General features: G+C 42.9%; 1 protein-coding gene across 22 annotated transcripts; it reads right to left on the bottom strand.

The window, feature by feature from the left end:
- Window positions 1-106: 106 nt before the first annotated feature.
- Window positions 107-16,463, bottom strand: LOC110507790 (dixin-A). 22 transcript variants are annotated; one of them, XR_016492462.1, is made up of 15 exons: window positions 15,824-16,443; window positions 11,102-11,259; window positions 10,784-10,932; window positions 7,879-7,968; window positions 7,568-7,621; window positions 7,409-7,459; window positions 7,059-7,163; window positions 6,851-6,904; window positions 6,650-6,739; window positions 6,470-6,544; window positions 6,058-6,225; window positions 5,832-5,898; window positions 4,287-4,395; window positions 3,910-4,068; window positions 107-477 (listed from the first exon to the last, which is right to left on the bottom strand). XR_016492462.1 is itself a non-coding variant. In XM_090223669.1 (15 exons), exons 1-15 carry the CDS (start codon window positions 15,844-15,846, stop codon window positions 394-396), a joined length of 1,383 nt encoding a protein of 460 aa, XP_090079795.1. In that variant the 5' UTR covers window positions 15,847-16,463; the 3' UTR covers window positions 107-393. The 22 variants fall into 22 exon arrangements, 14 of the variants coding, with proteins under 14 accessions (XP_090079795.1, XP_090079800.1, XP_021443700.1 ...); XR_016492463.1 differs by having other exon boundaries at window positions 6,058-6,222; XR_016492464.1 differs by having other exon boundaries at window positions 6,650-6,736.
- Window positions 16,464-22,539: the final 6,076 nt, after the last annotated feature.

Genomic DNA, 22,539 nt, shown 5'->3' with positions numbered 1-22,539 from the left:
TAAAGACATTCATAGCAACAATAATGACTCAAGTGAAGTTATAGTCCTCCATGATCATGAGTTACATTAACTGCATGTCTAGGAAATAGTTCACAAATAGTCAATATTCATGCAGTAATCCATGTTTATTAAAACGTAAAAATTGTATTCATTCATATTTGGCAACTAGAACTTGTACTTCAAACAGTTACTGCAAGTCAAATGTCCATAGGAAAGAGACATTTTTGAAAGTATGGTTTCATCTCGAAACAGTAATAAATAGATTGATCCCAATTGTTATAATAGCTACCTCTGCAGGGCTGCTGTGAATACTGAGAGGGTGTTATGGCATCATAGTCCAGGGGTCACAGTTTGAGGCTAGTGGTTCCCTCTATGGTTGGTTGGTTCCCACTTCTACCGTCTCTCTCCATGGTCCTCCTCCACCCAGGCCACTATCTTCCCCTCCCAGCCAGGCACCAGCGCTCCATCCTGGAACACCTGAGAACACCAACCAGAACCAGACAGGCATGCTCTTATAATATAAACTATGACATATACAGGCACAGACAGTCTCTAAACACATACACTACATGACCAAAAGTATGTGAACACCTGCTCGTCGAACATCTCATTCCAAAATCATGGGCATTAATATGGAGTTGGTCCCCCCTTTTCTGCCAAAACAGCCTCCACTCTTCTGGGAAGGCTTTCCACTAGATGTTGAAACATTGCTGCAGGGACTTGCTTCCATTCAGCCACAAGGTCGGGCACTGATGTTGGGCGATTAGGCCTGGCTCACAGTTGGTGTTCCAATTCATCCCAAAGGTGTTCGATGGGGTTGAGTTCAGTGCTCTGTGCAGGCAAATCAAGGTCTTCCACACCGATCTCGACAAAACATTTCTATACGGACCTCTTTGTGCACAGGAGCATTATCATGCTGAAACAGGAAAGGGCCTTCCCCAAACTGTTGCCACAAAGTTGGAAGCACAGAATGGTCTAGAATGTCATTGTACGCTGTAGCGTTAAGATTCCCCTTCGCTGTAACTAAGGAGCCTAGCCCGAAGCATTATTCCTCCTCCAACAAACTTTACAGTTGGCACTATATACAGTGGGGCAAAAAAGTATTTAGTCAGCCACCAATTGTGCAAGTTCTCCCACTTAAAAAGATGAGAGGCCTGTAATTTTCATCATAGGTACACTTCAGCTATGACAGACAAAATGAGAAAAAAAAAATGCAGAAAATCGCATTGTAGGATTTTTAATGAATTTATTTGCAAATTATGGTGGAAAATAAACTTTTGTTATTGACCAAATACTTATCTCAATACTTATCTCAAAAATCAAACATTTTCTGTAAGTCTTCACAAGGTTTTCACACACTGTTGCTGGTGTTTTGGCCCATTCCTCCATGCAGATCTCCTCTAGAGCAGTGATGTTTTGGGGCTGTTGCTGGGCAACACAGACTTTCAACTCCCTCCAAAGATGTTCTATGGGGTTGAGATTTGGAGACTGGCTAGGCCACTCCAGGACCTTGAAATGCTTCTTACGAAGCCACTCCTTCATTGCCCGGGCGGTGTGTTTGGGATCATTGTCATGCTGAAAGACCCAGCCACGTTTCATCTTCAATGCCCTTGCTGATGGAAGGAGGTTTTCACTCAAAATCTCACGATACATGGCCCCATTCATTCTTTCCTTTACACCGATCAGTCGTCCTGGTCCCTTTGCAGAAAAACAGCCCCAAAGCATGATGTTTCCACCCCCATGCTTCACAGTAGGTATGGTGTTCTTTGGATGCAACTCTACAAACACTACGAGTTGAGTTTTTACCAAAACGTTATATTTTGGTTTCATCTGACCATATGACATTCTCCCAATCTTCTTCTGGATCATCCAAATGCTCTCTAGCAAACTTCAGACGGGCCTGGACATGTACTGGCTTAAGCAGGGGGACATGTCTGGCACTGCAGGATTTGAGTCCCTGGCGGCGTAGTGTGTTACTGATGGCAGGCTTTGTTACTTTGGTCCCAGCTCTCTGCAGGTCATTCACTAGGTCCCCCTGTGTGGTTCTGGGATTTTTGCTCACCGTTCTTGGGATCATTTTGACCCCACGGGGTGAGATCTTGCGTGGAGCCCCAGATCGAGGGAGATTATCAGTGGTCTTGCATGTCTTCCATTTCCTAATAATTGCTCCCACAGTTGATTTCTTCAAACCAAGCTGCTTACCTATTGCAGATTCAGTCTTCCCAGCCTGGTGCAGGTCTACAATTTTTCATTTCATGAAGCTCCCGACAAACAGTTATTGTGCTGAGGTTGCTTCCAGAGGCAGTTTGGAACTCAGTACTGAGTGTTGCAACCGAGGACAGATGATTTTACGCGCTACGCGCTTCAGCACTTGGTGGTCCCATTCTGTGAACTTGTGTGGCCTACCACTTTGCGGCTGAGCCGTTGTTGCTCTTAGATGTTTCCACTTCACATTAACAGCACTTACAGTTGACTGGGGCAGCTCTAACATGGCAGAAATTTGACCAACTGACCTGTTGGAAAGGTGGCATTCTATGACAGTGTCATGTTGAAAGTCACTGAGCTCTTCAGTAAGGCCATTCTACTGCCAATGTTTGTCTATGGAGATTGCATAGCTGTGTGCTCAATTTTATACACCTGTCAGCAACGGGTGCGGCTGAAATAGCCAAATCCACTAATTTGAAGCTGTGTCCACACACTCTTGTATATATACAGTTGAAGTCGGAAGTTTACAAATCAATCCAGAACAACAGCAAAGGACCATGTGAAGATGCTGGAGGAAACAGGTACAAAAGTGTCTATATCCACAGTAAAACGAGTCCTATATCAACATAACCTGAAAGGCTGCTCAGCAAGGAAGAAGTCACTGCTCCAAAACCGGCATAAAAAAGCCAGACTACGGTTTGCAACTGCACATGGGGACAAAGATCGTACTTTTTGGAGAAATGTCCTCTGGTCTGATGAAACATAAATAGAACTGTTTGGCCATAACGACCATCGTTATATTTGGAGGAAAAAGGGGGATGCTTGCAAGCCGAAGAACACTATCCCAACCGTGAAGCACGGGGGTGGAATCATGTTGTGTGGGTGCTTTGCTGCAGGAGGGACTGGTGCACTTTACAAAATAGATGGCATCATGAGGAAAGAAAAGTATGTGGATATATTAAAGCAACATCTCCAGACATCAGTCAGCAAGTTAAAGCTAGGTCGCAAATGGATCTTCCAAATGGACAATGACCCCAAGCATACTTCCAAAGTTGTGGCAAAATGGCTTAAGGACAACAAAGTCAAGGTATTGGAGTGGCCATCACAAAGCCCTGACCTCAATCCTATAGAACATTAGTGGGCAGAACTGAAAAAGAGTCCTACAAACCTGACTCAGTTACACCAGCTCTGTCAGGAGGAATGGGCCAAAATTCACCCAACGTATTGTGGGAAGCTTGTGGAAGGCTACCCGAAATGTTTGACCCAAGTTAAACAATTTAAAAGCAATGCTACCAAATACTGTTGAGTGTATGTAAACTTCTGGCCGACTGGGAATGTGATGAAAAAAATAAAAGCTGAAATAAATCGTTCTCTCAACTATTATTCTGACATTTCACATTCTTAAAATAAAGTGGTGATCCTAACTGACCTAAAACAGGGAATTTTTAATAGGATTAAATGTCAGGAATTGTGAAAACTGAGTTTAAATGTATTTGGCTAAGGTGTATGTAAACCTCCGATTTCAACTGTTGTTTATCAACTATAGAGAATCCTCGTCTCTATGATCTTAAAATAGTTATTGGGTTTCGGAACTATTGCCAATTCCATGTGTTTTATCTTTTCATTTTGGTCATTGTCATTTCTGCCTCAGTGGTTGACCCTATCTAAATGTAACCCCAAAGCTGTAATCCAAAACATGCCTACCTCCTCCTTCACAGTCCCAAACTCTGGGTCGAGGGCTTTGAAGTGGTACCTGAAGCTACCCTGGCGGTCCACCGCTGCCTTGAAGTCTCTCAGAGTCACCTCCCCCAGCCTAACAGCACAGCACAGTCCCACTGTCAGATGGCATCATGGTACATTGATCTGTGCAGAGACACAGACATGCACATTCCCTCACAACGCTACTGCACATAGACACACAACACACACACCAATGACACACATGCATGCATTCAATAACCTAAAAATATACATGTGTACTAACATATACATTAACATCCAGGCAGCACGCAACCATACAACACAAAGATACACATGCAATGGATATCTTCAAGACCCAAAGAGGGATTCTGGATTCGTACCTTTTGGAGATGTTGACCAGGAAAGGAGTGAGTGAGCGATCAGTGAAGTAGAGGACTTTAGTGGAGACTGTGGAGTCCAGGCCAGGGCTACTGTGGGAGTGAGCTATTTCTGAAAACAAAAACATATTGGTCGGCTTACTGGCTACAGCTTAAAGACAGGATTGATTGATTTAATTTGCCAATTAAAAAACATACACATAGTCCATATATGAAAATAAAAATGACAGGGCCATCACAAGAAAGTCATACTTATTTCCATGGTGCTAAAACAGTATATTACATAGATACAGACACATGACATAGATACAGACACATGACGTAGAGACAGACACATGACATAGATAGACTCATGACATAGATACAGACACATGACAGATACAGACACATGACAGCATAAGATACTTTTTTAATGAAGTTGTGATTTTGATTTGATTTATTAGGATCCCCCATTAGCCGACACCGATGGCGACAGCTAGCCTTACTGAGGTCCGACACATTACGAAAAATACATTACAGGCAAAATACCTTACAATTTGCATGCATTTAAAAACATTAACATGTAGTGTGTGCATTGAATTAGTTATACATGTCAGTACATACACACAACAAGTAGGTCACATGGGGAGAGGCGTTGTGCCTTGAAGTGTTGCTTTATTTGTTTTTTGAAACCAGGTTTGCTGTTTACTTGTTCTATATAAGATGGAAGGGAGTTCCATGCACTGTTTGCTTGACGTACATGGTGGCATGTCTGGTGGGGTAAGTGTGTGTGTCAAGCTGTGTGTAAGTTGACCATGCAAACCATTTGGAATTTCCAACACAAGAAGTGACACAGTCTTTCCTCAACTCTTAGCCAAGAGAGACTGGCATGCATAGTATTAATATTATCTTTCTGATTACAACAAGAGCAAGATGTGTCACTCTGTTCTGGGCCAGCTGCAGCTTAACTAGGTCTTTCTTTGCAGCACTTGGCCACATGACTGGACAATAATCAAGATAAGATAAAACTGCAGGATTTGCTTTGTGGAGTGTGGTGTCAAAAAAGCAGAGCATCTCTTTATTATGGACAGACCTCTCCCCATCTTTACAACCATTGAATCTATATTTTTTGACCATGACTCTTTACAATCTAAGGTAACAACAAGTAATTTAGTCTCCTCAACTATGGTCGGCATGGCTTTGAGTTGCTGTGATAGTTTGTTCCACTCAACAGCGTCAGTATATAAAAAGGTGTTCTTACCAGATAGACTATTACATTTAAAATGGGCAATATCAGGGTCTATTGCTGTGGTGTTGTATTGGTGGAAATCTCTAATATAAGTAAAATCATTTGATAGGTACCTGGAGGCTGAGTCTTCAATAATTATGTGGACCAGACCAAGTTGGATTAATATGACTCTTTTCTCTACAGATAGCCAGCCTAGCTAATTCAAATCCTCAATACCTCCTAACATGTGCTCAATGTAATTGAATTACACAATTATATAAAGTTGCATGAAGAGAATTAGTAAGGTTGTTGAGAACGACAAAACAAACGGTACATCTTACTTGAGCTGGGTGGCCATGAGTCCCTGTCTGTGGGGTTGGCTCTTCGTCCTGGTGACTTGTACTGACCCTACAAGAAGACAGAGTCTCAGTTACTAAGAGAAATGCCAATTCAATCAGTCACGATGTGCACACGATAAACACGATTATCACATCAGGTGCATAATATCACGCTAACAGCACCCTTCTCAGTGGTCCTCTGTGTGTATTGCTGTGTGTGTGTATGTACCCCTCTGTCCTGCTGCCTGCGGCGTGTGTCGAGTGTGTATAGGCGGTCCATGAGACTGGCCACCCCTTGCTCCAGTGTGTCCAGGGTGTGATGCTGAGGGTCGTGACCTGAGAAGCCATCCCTCAGACTACGCAGGGCCTCCCTTACCAGCTGCAGTTCCTCCCCCTGCTAACACACACACAAACCCACACACACACATAATGACATAAACCACTAGAACTGGTGTCCAGGCACATTTGAAGGTTGTTGATCATTTGGCCACGGCCTTTAACCTCTATTAGGTCTCTAGCTCTAGAAACAGCTATAATGATGACATGAAACATATCTAAAACACACATTTAATGAATCACCCCCTCCCTCCAACCAACATGTAAACACATGTAGGAAATGTTCATAGGTGTGTATGACTCACCGCTGTGTGTTGGAAGGCCGGACCAGGGGGTGGGCCCACAGAGTTACTGTACCCACTCTTTTCACTCCTAGATGACTGAAGAAAAACAGACATAATATATCTTACCAACTTCACAAGCTACAATGAATACATGTCATTTACTGTAAGTGCAGTGGAAACAGTTTGATTATGGTACCATACCCTATGGCTTCCTTCATTAGAGTTGTGCCGAGCATCGTCCAGTTTCAATTGCTGTTGCTGAAGTAGTCTATCCTTTTTTCCAAGTTTCTGCTGGTTTTATAGATATATCACTGTGATATCTGTGATACTTTCATACATTTCAACCACATAATCATATCCAAATGTTAAAGTATGTTAAAATGGAAAATGTTCTGATCTTACCTCATATTCACTGAGCAGTTTGTTCCGATCGCTCAACTTCCGTTTGAGCTCTGCCTACAAATATACAAATATATACTTATATTTGTAATGTGGATGAACAAAACATTTTGTGAATATTTGAATACATAAATAGATAGAGCCATTGAATATAAAGGTCAAATATTTATTCTAAATGTCAACGTGTGTATTATCATATAATCTGACTCACGTTCTCCCCCTCCAGTTGTTCTTTGCCCATACTGCACCTCAGTAGCTCCTGCTTCAGCTGCAGCACCGCAGCCTCCTGTACAGACATACGCTGCTGAAGAGCATCCTAATGAGGAAAGGCAGATCAAAGACAACGCTAGAGAGGCCGGCTTGCCTACCAAAGAGTAAGGACCCACTAATATGGATCATTATGAAGCCTTAAACAGAGCACAACTCTTCTGTAAAGGAACAGTGGAGGCTAAAAGGGTTTGTTTCTCTACCCAGAGCTGGCATGAGAACTGAATAAAAGCCACTAATCTATGTATAAGTAACAATCCAAACAAACTGAAGGGTTTGACTGGCAGGTTTTACCTTAATGGCCTGAAGGTGGCGTGCCTCCTGCTTGTGCCTCAGAAGCTCCCTCTGAGATGACAGAGAGACAGACAGACTCAGAGACATTTCATTAGGGGAAGGTATGTGCTCTTAAAGCAGCTCATCCACATTAAGCCCAATTACTTTTGCTTACTGTACCTTCAGATCAAGAGCCTCCTCCATGCTTTGGTCCAGACGACTGCGGATTAGAACCTTCAAAGCGAGGGGATGAGAGGCATTATGAGAAAATAGAGAAATGCCAGAGCTTATAAAGAGACAGTGGCCTGGCATGAAAGCAGATAACAGACTCATTCACACTTCTACAGTATCTGCGTCTTCTCTGGACTGTAGAGTGACAGTAAAAACATTATAGCGTGCCAGGGTCTGACACTGCTACATCACAGTGAGTGGCTGAACATGCCATACTATCTAAAGTGAATGTAGAGAGAGGATGGGGGCGGACACAGTACCAGCTGCTGCTCAGAGTTAGCCCTGCTATCCCCGAAGCCCATGGAGACATCCTGCTCGTCCTCAGGGAGAGAGCCGTGCAGCAGTAGAGCCTGGAGAGAGAAGAGAGGGATGGACACATACTGTACACATAAGATAAAGCCTACACACCCAAAATATATTTCACAGTATAAACACACACCAGAGAGAAACAAAGCCTGTTGACCACATCACATGCGTGCATAAAAACATGTCAGACACACACACACACCGATATGGACGTACAACCTCACGTACACCACAAGTCTGCCAACCTGAACTGGAGAGTGAACATAGAGCAAATGCTTGGCTTGGACATGATCATGTGATCATCCTCAGTTGGGCAGGGTGGGGTAGAGGTGGGGGGTGATTTTTATACCTGACAGGATAGATTAGATTGTGCTAGATTAAGAGCACTCAGATCCTTGATACCAGATTATGTTTGGATGATCACAATCTCATTGTCCTCATTGTCTCACCTACCTTAGCTGGAGTCTTGGAGGGATACATCTTATATATACTAAAGATGTTCACATAAAGCTATGTTTGTATGTCTGACAATGTATCTATCTGTGTGTGTCTGTAGAGTGTGTGTGTTAAGGTTATTATAGTTTTGTGTTTTTCTTCTATTAGTTTAAACATTTTCATTTGAAATCAGTTTAGTTTCAGTTAGTTTTCAGTTCCATTTTACTCATTTTTATTTAGTTATTGTATCATAAAAACATTTCTATTTCGTTTTTATATTATATAGTTTTAGTGTTAGGGACAGAACGAAGCCTATGCGTGGGAGGCTAGGAGCCATTTATGTGTTGCAAAGTGTTTGGTTTTTTTGGGAGGTCACTTCTTGACCCTTTGGGGCAGTAATGCATAAGGTGCTGGGTCAGGTCATAGGTTAGGATAGGTTTAAAGGTAGACTCAGCGAAATGACGTAGATGCACCAAGTAACAGTAGTACAGTAGTACTTCACTCCTCGACTTTCGTCTTGGTTTAGCCTTACCATTCAAACGCACCCAATATCTGTGGTGCTGCTCGTGGCAAAGTCATCTCACTGAGTCTATCTTTAAATGATTAAGTAAATGTCTAACCCACCAGATTCAGAAGCTTGAAAACCCCATTAGAAAAAAAGCTTGTAAATTCTAAAACTGAACATACAGTGCATTTGGAAAGTATTCAGACCACTTGACTTTTTCCATATTTTGTTACATTACATCCATTATTTTGTTACATGTTTTCCCTCTTCAATCATCAATCTACACACACATAATGACAAAGCGAAAACAGGTTTTTTGAATACTTATTTACATAAGTATTCAGGCCCTTTGCTATGAGACTCGAAATTGAGCCCAGGTGCATCCTGTTTCCATTAATCACCCTTGAGATGTTTCTACAACTTCATTGGAGTCCACCTGTGGTAAATTCAATTGACTGGACATGATTTGGAAAGGCACACACCTGTCTATATAAGTTCCCACAGTTGACAGTGCATGTCAGAGCAAAAACCAAGCCATGAGGTCGAAGGAATTGTCAGTAGAGCTCCGAGACAGGATTGTGTCGAGGCACAGTTCTGGGGAAGGGTCCAAAAATAATTCTGCAGCATTGAAGGTCCCCAAGAAAACAGTGGCCTCCATCATTCTTAAATGGAAGAAGTTTTGAACCACCATGACTCTTCTTAGAGCTGGCCACCCGACGAAATATAGCAATCGGTAGAGAAGGGCCTTGTTCAGGGAGGTGACCAAGAACCTGATGGTCACTCCTCTGTGGAGAACCTTACAGAAGGACAACCATCTCTGCAGCACTCCATCAATTAGGCCTTTATGGTAAAGTGGCCAGAGAGAAGCTACTCCTCAGTAAAAGGCACATGACAGCACGCTTGGAGTTCAGGACTGTCAGACCATGATTAACAAGATTCTCTGGTCTGATGAAACCAAGATGGAACTCTTTGGCCTGAATGCCACATCTGGAGGAAACCTGGCACCATCCCTACGGTGAAGCATGGTGGTGGTAGCATCATGCTGTGGGGATGTTTTTCAGCAGTAGGGAGTGGGTGATAAGTCAGGATTGAGGGAAAGATGAACGGAAGAGATGAAAAAAGAGATCCTTGATGAAAACCTGCTTCAGAGCGCTCAGGACCTCAGACTGGGGCGAAGGTTCAGCTTCCAACAGGACAATGACCCCATTAGCACACAGCCAAGACAACACAGAACACAGGAGTGGCTTCGGGACAAGTCTCTGAATGACATTGAGTGGCCCAGCCAGAGCCTGGACTTTAACCCGATCGAACATCTCTGGAGATACCTGAAAATAGCTGTGCAGCGACGCTCCACATCCAACCTAACAGAGTTTGAGAAGATCTGCAGAGAAAAGTGGGAGAAACTCCCCAAATACATGTGTGCCAAGCTTGTAGCGTCATACCCAAGAAGACTCCAGGCTGTAATCACTGCCAACGGTGCTTCAACAAAGTACTGAGTTAAGGGTCTGAACATTTATGGAAATGTGATATTTCAGTTTTTTTTATTTGTAACAATTTTTTTTTTTAAACAGTTTTTGCTTTGTCATTATGGGGTATTGTGTGTGGATTGATGAGGGGGGAAAACAATTTAATCAATTTTAGAATGAGGCTGTAACTTAACAAAATGTGGAAACAGTCAAGAGGTCTGAATACTTTCCGAATGCAATGTAATTCATGATGGTTTTTATTTATTTTTTATTTTAGTTGGTTTTGGAGTCAAATACAATAGTTTCAGAATAATTTTTGTTTTTGAAACAGGTTTGTTAATTATTTTATTTCAGTTTACTAAATTGTTTTAGTTTTAGTTTACTACAATATCGTGTGTGTGTGTGTGTGTGTGTGTGTGTGTGTGTGTGTGTGTGTGAGGAGTCTTTAGTTACCTGTAGACGGAACACCATCCTCCTGGCCTCCTGCATCTCCTTTTCCAGCTGCTCCTGGTGACACTCCAGCTGCTCCTCCCATGATCTCTCCTCCTCTGGCCCACTATGCCCCGGGGTCGGACACAGGCCACAGAGAGACAACACCTCTTCTGGAGGGCACAGACACACAGACGGACAGCCGGACAAACAGACAGAGGGAGAGATGGAGGCATGGACAGATAAACAGAGACAGACTGGGCATGATAAAACGTCATTTTTGTAGCAGATAAATCAAATGGAAACAGATTTCAGGAACGAGCAAATGAATGTGCAGCCAACCTGTATCAGATTTCCTTTCCGTCAACTCTGATTTGTCATCTCCAGGCTCGGCGTGGTCTTCAGATTGAGCTGAGATAAATACTTCTTTAGGAGTGTCTGTGGACTGAGCGATGATGTATTCTTCTTTAGGGGAGTGTGCAGGGCTGGCTGAACTGAGGCTGCAACAGTTTGTGGGAAAGACAAGAATAAGGAATGAGTTTGTTTGCTGCTGAGCCAAATTAAATAAATACATATTCATGGAAGACATTCTTCTTGAAATTACATATACTGTAAATGCCATCTAGACTAAGCAATATTTCAACAGAATGATACACTGTGAACATACACTCCCTCTGTATTTATTTGGACAGTGAAGCTAAAACTTTTAATATGGCTCTATACTCCAGCATTTTGGATTTGAGATCAAATGTTTCACATGCGACAGACATTATGTTTTAAAATACACTCAAATAAGAGATGACATTCTGTATAGTGACCGAATAGTGGCCCAAAATGCTGGAATAAAGAGCCAAATTAAAAGTTTCACTGTCCATCAACCAATCAAATCAAATGTTATCGCCAAATATAGCAGGTGTCGACCTTACAGTGAAATGCTTACTTACAAGCCTTTAACCAACAATGCAGTTTTAAGAAAAATAAGTATTAAGAAAGTCTTTACTAAAATAAACGGAAGTAAAATAGAAAAATAAGAAAAATAACAAATAATTGAGCAATAATAAAATAACATTAGCGAGGCTATATACAGGGGGTACCGATACAGGGTCAATGTGCGGGGGCACCGGTTAGTCGAGGTAATTGAGATAATATGTTAATGTCGGTAGAGGTAAAGTGACAACGCATAGATAATAAACAGAGTAGCAGCAATTTTTTGGGCCTTCGAATACGGAGGGGGTGTAAGTAAACATATAGATGGAATTTGTTTGTTCATTTATTCATTCATTCATTCAACTTAATTGACACAAACATAAGTGACTGTCCAAAATATTAAGTTTTACTTAAATTAAAATGCACTTTACAGGCAACTTCAGACAAATGGGACACATTTCAGTCAAACAACTAACTATTTCCTTTTTCAAACAGTCAGATAGGGGCGGGATTTAGAAACATGCTGTTTTAGTTTTTGTAACAACGCATTCTTAGGATTGTTTTTTCCTCCGGAGACATCAGTTCAAAACTGGCAATGATTTCAATGTCTCTGAGAGGATGATTTCCTCTTTCAGAATGTCCTGAGTCTGTTATGTACTCAGTCTGTATGTTATGATGATCTTTGTCTGTTCTGAGTACATTCCAAGCACCCTGAGGTCTGGGCCTCTTGTCATGTTCCCTCATGTGTTTTTTAGAAATGGGATCCAGCCACATGTTTTCTATAACCCCAGGCATTAGATATGGCTCCCAGAGGGGGGATTCCGTGATCCCTTTCTTCATATCTGTGGGAAAACAACCATGCTTCTGTCTGTGTGGACCAAACAGACCACCATTTGGAGATGGGCAGTATTTCTGTTACATGTATTTGAAATGTATTTTGCATATTTATTCATTTGTATTTCACTGGCCTAGACTACAGTCCAATGTATTTTCTAACAAGATACTTCAGAGAGCTGCATTTTGTATTATCAAAATACTTTTCAACAGTCCTGCTAGACAATTATATAGAGCATATTTCTTACAAAATAAGTTGAAATTTCAAAAATGTTGTGTTCACACATGTATTTGTTTGATTTACAACTGCACAGGACATTTGACTGAAATAGTCTATGATTCCTTTTGTCTTTTTTGCCTACTTTAAATGTATTTTATTTTCATACATTCTTTAGGGTATTTTATAACAAGATACATTTCAATGTATCTTTGCCTATCTCTACAGTCATTCACATTTTTATTCAAATTTGGTCTCGTTCGGGGGTGGAGCTCATTAGCATAATACTATTTAGCATGCTTTGCAAGTGTGTCACTCACTCCCTGATCTGTTTCACCTGTCCGTGTGCTTGTCTCCACCCCCCTCCAGGTGTCGCCCATCTTCCCCATTATCCCCTGTGTATTTATACATGTGTTCTCTTGTCTGTTGCCAGTTCGTCAGGTCTTACCAGCATGCTTTCCCGTCTTCCTTTTGCTCAAGTTCTGTTTCCTAGTTTTCTGGGTTCTGACTATTCTGCCTGTACTGACCCCGAGCCTGCCTGCCATCCTGTACCTGCCTGACTCTGACTTGATCACGAACCCCTGCCCTTTGCCTGCCCCGTGTGTACAATAACTCATCTGAGATCTGTACTATCTGCCTCCTGTGTCTGTATCCGGATCATATCCTGAGTCGTGATAAAGTGTTTATTTTTACATCTACATTAGCATTTGTTATTTAGCATCGATAGCAACTTACAGTCAGTGCATTCAATCATAGTAGAAACAACCACATTATCACTGTCATGGCATGTAAAATGCTTTTGTTACCATTACTGAAAATGTTGAGTGTGTACTTGCAAATTTATTTTGTATTTGAAAATACAAGATACTTGTATTTTAATTCAATACAATACTTTGCAAAAGTATTATGTATGTTATTTTGATACATTGGTTTTTAGGGTATTTTGTAATTAATTGTATTTTGTATTTATATTTTATAATTGTTGCCAGTTTCTGCCACTATTAAACCTAAAACCCTTAGACATTACATGTTGAAAAGGGGAGAGAGACTATGCTCAAATCTTTCTTAAGAGAAATGCAAGATGGGTGGATTATGATGGATTGCATTTATGTAACCATATGTTAATTAGTGTGAAGCGTAGTGTTGACATGAGTAATTAGACTCCCATTACAGTCTGTGTGAGATTAATGTCTGGTTTAATGTAGTTAGGATGGCATCCGTCTTCTTTAAACAAACCATACAACTCTATGCACAAGGACTACTTTTAAAAATGTCTACTGAAAATATATATATAAAAACACCTTTATTGAAGAACAGAATGAATGTTTGTATCGTCATTCTGTTCCCAAACTTTGCATCTGCACTGTTCTTCAAGTAAAGGTGTTTTTGTAAAATGTTCAGTGGAAATTGTGAAAAGTAGTCCTTGTGCATATAGTTATATGGTTTGTTAACTTTGCAATCACTGGTTTTTGTTTGACATACATTTTAAAGTGAAACATCTGAGTCTCAGCATCACTCTGCTACCATGGAATTACCCTTTATCCACCCTTTATCCATTCACTAACACTGTGAACAGAGGGGGATTAATTAGGGTTAATTGGGCCACAGGAGGGTCTGTATGTGCTCTCTTACTGTGCCTCAGCTGTAAATGATTAATACTGTATGTGGAGGCAGGTACCATATGATGCTCGCTTGGATTGATATGTCATTGAGTTGGTAGGGATGTATGGTAGATACAGTATTATGACTTCAATAGAGTTGTGACAATTAGGTTATATACCATTTAGATATCATATTCAGGAAGTTTGGGACGTTTTCTGTCATAAGGGGCCTACTTTGTTGATTCTACTGAACTGCTGAGAAAAAGGGACAGTAGGTTACATAAGCAGAGCCTCTGTGGTCTGGTGGCCATCTTATCTGATTCAACTGAAGTGGTTATGCCTAAGTACTCCCCATTGATAAACAATGCAAATCATTTCAAATCATCTTGTAATAAGAACTACAGGCAAAGAAGTATGAAGGACATGCCAACCAATGTTCTGTGTAAATCTCTCATCGTGGCACCGCCCTTCCTTTGTCCTGGGTAGTTTTATCGCTACATATTCTACTTTCTGTGGATTTCCCTTAGAAGATGTACCCTGCTGATCTGTTGTGCCAACTGAAACAACAACATACAGTAGAGATACATAAATTAGCAAGAGATTAGCCTTTGAATCTTTTTTAATCCCTTTATATCAAATAAAGTAAATCTTCTTGAAATAACATGTTTTTAATTCAAATATGTCTTCAATTTAACTGAATGAGCATTGATTTAACTTTTCAGTTGTATATCTGAAAGAGGATCACATGCACCTGTGGCCTATTTTACAGTATAATGTGTGTATTTACTGTAAATATATTTTGGGTTGGAAATAAAACCTCCACTATGGTGGGCAAATATTAAACAGAAATGATCCTAATCTCTGGAACTAAATACTGTATAACACTAAAACACCATGTGAGATTGGACAAGCCCATATACAGTGTGATGCTAATCAGCCTGATCAAAGTAAATCTGAGATGTAAACCGATCTGCAAATGGAAATCACAGCAATGCCAAACACTGTAGATAGCCGTTGCTAGGCAATATCACTCATTCAGCTCACATAGACTATAGATTCTGTTCCAGACAAACAACTACACGGACGCACAGTATCCATACCAGAGAGGCACGCCCACACCTACATTCAGACAAAAGCCGAAAATGATGTGAACTACTCCATTTCTACGAGCTATCACACTATGATTAGTTTCTCTAAAACGTGTTACATAAATATATATTGTAGGAACATAGGATAATATTGATTAGACAAATAAATTACATCTTCTAAATGACATAGTGCTTGCACTGTATCGAGGTGTCATAACCACTCCCGTCACTGTAAAGGTAGCACTATACTGTCAAAGCACATGTAGAGGCACTGGTCAATTAATAAACACTGCATTTCTATATTACAACCACTGATTGTAACAACGAGAAGGAGAGAGACAGTTATGTTTTGTAAATCAAGAGATAATGCAAATCATTTGTGAAATCCAACTCTTACCATTTCATCTGTTTGGCTCCCATGCTGGTTAGTTGCACTCTTTACCTCCCATTCAGCCTCTGCCCTGCATGTGGGTGATCCTGCCCTAGTCAGTCAGAAACATAGCCCCCAAACAACCCCAGCAGCAGGGGTGGGTGCAGCACTGCCAACACTAACCAGCAGACTGAGCCTCCACGTCGCAGACACTACTGTGTGCAATTTGCAATAACAGCAAACAGCATACTCAAATCCTCTCCAGCATATTCCCTACATAAAGCTACAAATCCTAATCAACAGCCCTGGGCTCTTCTCTAAATCACTCCCTGGAAGAACCCAATGGAAATCCTGTCTCAATCCCTCCCAGCCTGTGGCAGAAGGGAGAGGATTGGTGTTCAGGCTCACCAGCGGCTGAAATCTGCCTGGTTTTTCAGAACACACTCCCCCTGTGGCTGAGCTCTCCTCCTCCATATATTTTCTCTATTTTTTTCTCTCACCCTCACGCTATATCTTCCTTCCTCCGCCTCACAGTATTTCTAGTGCTCAGCCGCATAGACTTTTTTCTCTGTCCCTTGTTCTTTCAGTGAGCAGCAAGGCTGTCATACATAACTCTGTCAGAGTGTTACCCTCCCCCTCCCACACTCTCTTTCATACATCCCCCTCCCACACTCTTCCCCTCTCACAGAGGAGGGGGTTTGTATGTGCTGCTACTGTAGCTGAAATGGGACATATCTCCTTTACATTGGGCTGTTAATCTATAGTATATTCTAGGCTAACACTGTGTGGTTTGTGGTTTCCAACTGAACCATTTTGGCTGATTCTAAATCACAGGTTTGCATGGAGCCACATCAAACAAGTTGAAGCATGTGTGAGTGGGTAATGATATATTATCTTATAGTGAGTACCTCGAACAACCAGATCGAGGATACTGGGACATATAATGCTTAAGCATGGATAATAATAGTATTTTAAAGCTATAATCACAGCATGTGACATGAACTATATGATTTGGATAAATAAGCATCCGTTTTCTATCAAATCAAATACTCACACCCTGAGTTTAAATGCATTTTGTGTTGATTGGAGACAGATATAGCACTTGCACAACACAGTATTATCAGCCTGACCAAAACTGTGGGAAATTTGGATCATCTTGGTTTGAATAAGGGAGGCAATGAAGACAAAAGGCTTTGTTTGACATGGAATGCTAATGGTAGGTGTTTACTCTTTTGGGCCCTAGCAGCATCAGCAGGGGAAAGGGATTGAGTTGTATCATATTTACCCCATTAAATCAAATCACATTTTTATTTGTCACATGCTTCGTAAACAACAGGTGAGACTAAGAGTGAAATGCTTACTTACGGGTCCATTTTCCAACAATGCAGAGTTCAAGATATAATAGAAAATAGAAATATTGACACAAGGAATAAATACACAGTTAATAACAAATAACAATGACGAGTAAAAATAACATGGCTATATTAATATAGGAAGTACCAGGTAATAACATGGCTACATTAATATAGGAAGTACCAGGTAATAACATGGATACATTAATATAGGAAGTACCAGGTGATAACATGGCTACATTAATATAGGAAGTACCAGGTAATAACATGGATACATTAATATAGGAAGTACCAGGTGATAACATGGCTATATTAATATAGGAAGTACCAGGTAATAACATGGATACATTAATATAGGAAGTACCAGGTGATAACATGGCTACATACAGGGAGTACCAGGTAATAACATGGCTACATACAGGGAGTACCAGGTAATAACATGGCTACATACAGGGAGTACCAGGTAATAACATGGCTATATACAGGGTGTACCAGGTAATAACATGGCTACATACAGGGAGTACCAGGTAATAACATGGCTACATACAGGGAGTACCAGGTAATAACATGGCTACATACAGGGAGTACCAGGTAATAACATGGCTACATACAGGGAGTACCAGGTAATAACAAGGCTACATACAGGGAGTACCAGGTAATAACATGGCTACATACACGGAGTACCAGGTAATAACATGGCTATATACAGGGTGTACCAGGTAATAACATGGCTACATACAGGGAGTACCAGGTAATAACATGGCTATATACTGAGAGTACCAGGTAATAACATGGCTACATACAGGGAGTACCAGGTAATAACATGGCTACATACAGGGAGTACCAGGTAATAACATGGCTACATACAGGGAGTACCAGGTAATAACATGGCTACATACAGGGAGTACCAGGTAATAACATGGCTATATACAGGGAGTACCAGGTAATAACATGGCTACATACAGGGAGTACCAGGTAATAACATGGCTACATACAGGGAGTACCAGGTAATAACATGGCTACATACAGGGAGTACCAGGTAATAACATGGCTATATACAGGGAGTACCAGTACCGTGTCAATGTGCAGGGGTACGAAGTTTAGATAGCTAGTGTGAAAGTGTGTGTGAGTGAGTGAGTGAGTGAGTGAGTGAGTGAGTGAGTGAGTGAGTGAGTGAGTGAGTGAGTGAGTGTGTGTGTGTGTGTGTGTGTTGTGTGTGTGTGTGTGTGTGTGTGTGTGGCGTCAGTATGCATTTGTGTGCATGTTATGTGTGTGTGGGCATATGTAGTGTGTGTGTTGTATGTGTGTGTGTTGTGGTGTCAGTGTAAGTATCTGTGAGTGTGTGGGTAGAGTCCAGTGTGTGTGTGCATAAAGTCTGTGCATGAGAGTTGGTGCATAAAGGGTCAATGCAGGTAGTCTGGGTAGCCATTTGATTAGCTATTTAGCCGTCTTGTTTAGAAGTCTTAAGGCTTGGATGTAGAAGCTGTTCAGGTTCCTGTTGGTTCCAGACTTAGTGCACTGGTACCACTTGCCATGTGATAACAGAAAGAACAGTCTATGGCTTGGGTGGCTGGAGCCTTTGACCCTTTTTTGGGCCTTCCTCTGACAATTGCCTGGTATAGGGGTCCTGGATGGCAGTAAGCTCGGACCGAGTGATGTATTAGGCCGTACTCATAACCCTCTGTAGAGGGTTATTACGGTCGGGTGCCTTATAGTTGCCGTACCAAGCGGTGATGCAGCCAGTCAAGATGCTCTCAATGGTGCAGCTGTAGAGCTTTTTGAGGATCTGTGGGCCCACACCAAATCTTTTAAGCCTCCTGAGGGGGAACAGGGTACATCCCTTGACAAAACTATCTGTTGTTGTTATAAAACCCATACCTTGCATCAGTCAACAATGACTTGTTTCTCAAACACAGATCATTGCTATCTGTTTTATACTGTGTCCATAACAGTATGAAAAGTGTATCCTGCTTCTATACACAACAGTAGTGCAACAGTCTCAACGGTTCTTAGAGTCTACACTTAAAAGTTATTGATAGGCCTTCTGTATCGTTGTGTGCCAAACATTCTGTGCTAATTAGGAAATAGGTTATTGTTAGAAATATAGTCAATCATACTAGACTACATAACTACTACATGTTACGGCTTTCTTCGGTAGAAGGAGAGTCGGACCAAAATGCAGCGTGGTAATTTTGATACATGTTTAATTAAAGAATAAACACGATAATACAAAAACAAGAAACGTAACGCAAAAACCTAAACAGCCTATCTTGTGCAAACAAACACAGAGACATGAACAATCACCCACGAAACACTCAAAGAATATGGCTGCCTAAATATGGTTCCCAAACAGAGACAACGATAGTCACCTGCCTCTGATTGATAACCAATTCAGACAGCCATAGACTTAGAACCCCACTAGAACCCCACTAAACCACGGTGGCGGCTCCGGCTCGGGACGTGGACCCCACTCCAACCAAGTCTTAGTCCCCTTGTAATGAGTCCTTTGATTGGCGACCCTCGCCGCCGACCTTGGCCTAATACCCCTCACCAAGGACCCCACTGGACTGAGGGGCAGCTCGGGACTGAGGTAGCTCGGGACTGAGGGGAAGCTCGAGACTGAGGGGAAGCTCGGGACTGAGAGGAAGCTCAGCACTGAGAGGAAGCTCAGCACTGAGAGGAAGCTCAGCACTGAGAGGAAGCTCAGGCAGGTAGTAGGCTCTGGCAGATCCTGGCTGACTGGCGGTTCCGGCAGATCCTGGCTGACTGGCGGATCCTGGCTGAATAGCGGATCCTGGCTGAAAGGCGGATCCAGGCTGAATGGCGGATCTGGAAGATTCTGGCTGACTGGCGGATCCTGGCTGAATGGCGGATCTGGAAGATTCTGGCTGACTGGCGGATCCTGGCTGAATGGCGGCTCTGGAAGATTCTGGCTGACTGGCGGCTCTGGCTGCTCCATGCAGACTGGCGGCTCTGGCTGCTCCATGCAGACTGGCAGCTCTGGCTGCTCCATGCAGACTGGCAGCTCTGGCTGCTCCATGCAGACTGGCAGCTCTGGCTGCTCCATGCAGACTGGCAGCTCTGGCTGCTCCATGCAGACTGGCAGCTCCTTGCAGACTGGTAGCTCCTTGCAGACTGGCAGCTCCTTGCAGACTGGCAGCTCTATGCAGACTGGCAGCTCTATGCAAACTGGCAGCTCTGGCTGCGCTGAACAGGCAGGAGACTCCGGCAGCGCTGTAGAGACGGAAGGCTCTGGCAGCGCTAAACAGGCGGGAGACTCCGACAGCGCTGGAGAGGAGGAAGGCTCTGACTGCGCTGAACAGGTGGGAGACTCCGGCAGCGCTGTAGAGGAGGAAGGCTCTGACTGCGCTGAACAGGCGGGAGACTCCGGCAGCGCTGTAGAGGAGGAAGGCTCTGACTGCGCTGAACAGGCGGGAGACTCCGGCAGCGCTGTAGAGGAGGAAGGCTCTGACTGCGCTGAACAGGCGGGAGACTCCGGCAGCGCTGTAGAGGAGGAAGGCTCTGGCAGCGCTAGATAGGCGGGAGACTCCGGCAGCGCTGGAGAGGAGGAAGGCTCTGGCAGCTCTGGACAGACGAGGCGCACTGTAGGCCTGATGCGTGGTGCCGGCACTGGTGGTACTGGGCCGAGAACACGCACAGGAAGCCTGGTGCGGGGAGCTGCCACCGGAGGACTGGTGTGTGGAGGTGGCACAGGATGGACCGGACCGTGAAGGCGTACTGGAGAGCCTGAGAGCAGGGCTGGCACAGGACGTGCAAGGCTAGGGAGGTACACAGGAGGCCTAGTGCGTGAGGCTGGCACAATCTTCACCAGCCGACTAACACGCACCTCAGGACGAGTATGGAGCGCTGACCCAGGTGCCATCAAATCCCCGACACGCTCTGTCGGACGAATATCGTACCTAAAGCACCAAACTAGCAACTCCCTCATAACTCTCTCCTCCAATTTCCCCATTAACTCCTTCACAGTCTCTGCTTCTCTCACCTCCAACACCGGCTCTGGTTCTGGTCTCCTCCTTGGCTCCTCACGATAAACAGGGGGAGTTGGCTCAGGTCTGACTCCTGACTCTGCCACACTCTCCCTGAGCCCCCCACCAATACATTTTTGGGGCTGACTCTCGGGCTTCCTTCCGCGCCGCCGTGCTTGTTTCTCCAACTCCATTCTCCTATACCCCTCTTCGCACTGCTCCAGCGAATCCCAGGCGGGCTCCGGCACTCTCCCTGGGTCGACCGCCCACCTGTCTATTTCCTCCCAAGTCGTGTACTCCAGACTTCGTAGCTCCTGCTGCCGCTGCCTGTCACCACGCCGCTTGGTCCTGTTGTGGTGGGTGATTCTGTTACGGCTTTCTTCGGTAGAAGGAGAGTCGGACCAAAATGCAGCGTGGTAATTTTGATACATGTTTAATTAATGAATAAACACGATAATACAAAAACAAGAAACGTAACGCGGAAACCTAAACAGCCTATCTTGTGCAAACAAACACAGAGACATGAACAATCACCCACAAAACACTCAAAGAATATGGCTGCCTAAATATGGTTCCTAATCAGAGACTATGAGGTTTCTGTGTTTTACATTGTAGCCATTACCATATATATGAGTGAATATTATCTGCTGTTGGCTTGTGTGGATGTATGTATGTGTTATGCAACATAGCTGACTTGAAACATTGTTAACAGTTTCAAGGCCATGGGCCTTTCTCATGATGGAAAAATACAGAATAACATAAAAACGGACACATATGGAACGTAGTGTAGCAAACCACAGACTGTTTTTGTTAGAACTAAAACTTAACAATAACAGAAACCAGATATGTGATAACGGTATCTAGGGAATGAGCGCATAGATACTCGACACAGCAAGTTACATCTATCAACTGGAGCGCCCGGGGGCTGGTACCAGCTCGTACGACAACAATCAATAATAGGCTGGGTGAGTCTAAACCACGCCCAGTCTCTACTGTGATAGGCCAACAGACGGGTTGGAACTGTCTATCACAGTATAAAGAATACTGTTTTACATACATATTGTCAGTTCTCTGCTTGCCTTGCGAGGTGGGACAGAGAGCCCGTATATACGAAAATTGCATTTACCACTTATTGCTTAGCTAATAAAAAATACATAGTATACAATCGGTGACTCATTGTCATATTCATCCTGATACCAGATTCGAATTGACGCAACCCTAACAGACAACGATAATCACCTGCCTCTGATTGAGAACCAATTCAGACAGCCATAGACTTTGCTAGAGAACCCCACTAAACCACAATCCCAATACCTACGAAAACCCCAAGACAAAACACACCACATAAATAAACCCATGTCACACCCTGGCCTGATCAAAATAATAAAGAAAACACAAAATATAA

This window comes from Oncorhynchus mykiss, chromosome 27, assembly GCF_057628025.1.
Source record: "Oncorhynchus mykiss isolate SJ-2025 chromosome 27, ASM5762802v1, whole genome shotgun sequence".
NCBI lineage: Eukaryota > Metazoa > Chordata > Actinopteri > Salmoniformes > Salmonidae > Oncorhynchus > Oncorhynchus mykiss.
Note: the sequence above shows the minus strand (reverse complement) of the source record. Positions and strands in the feature narration are given on the sequence as shown.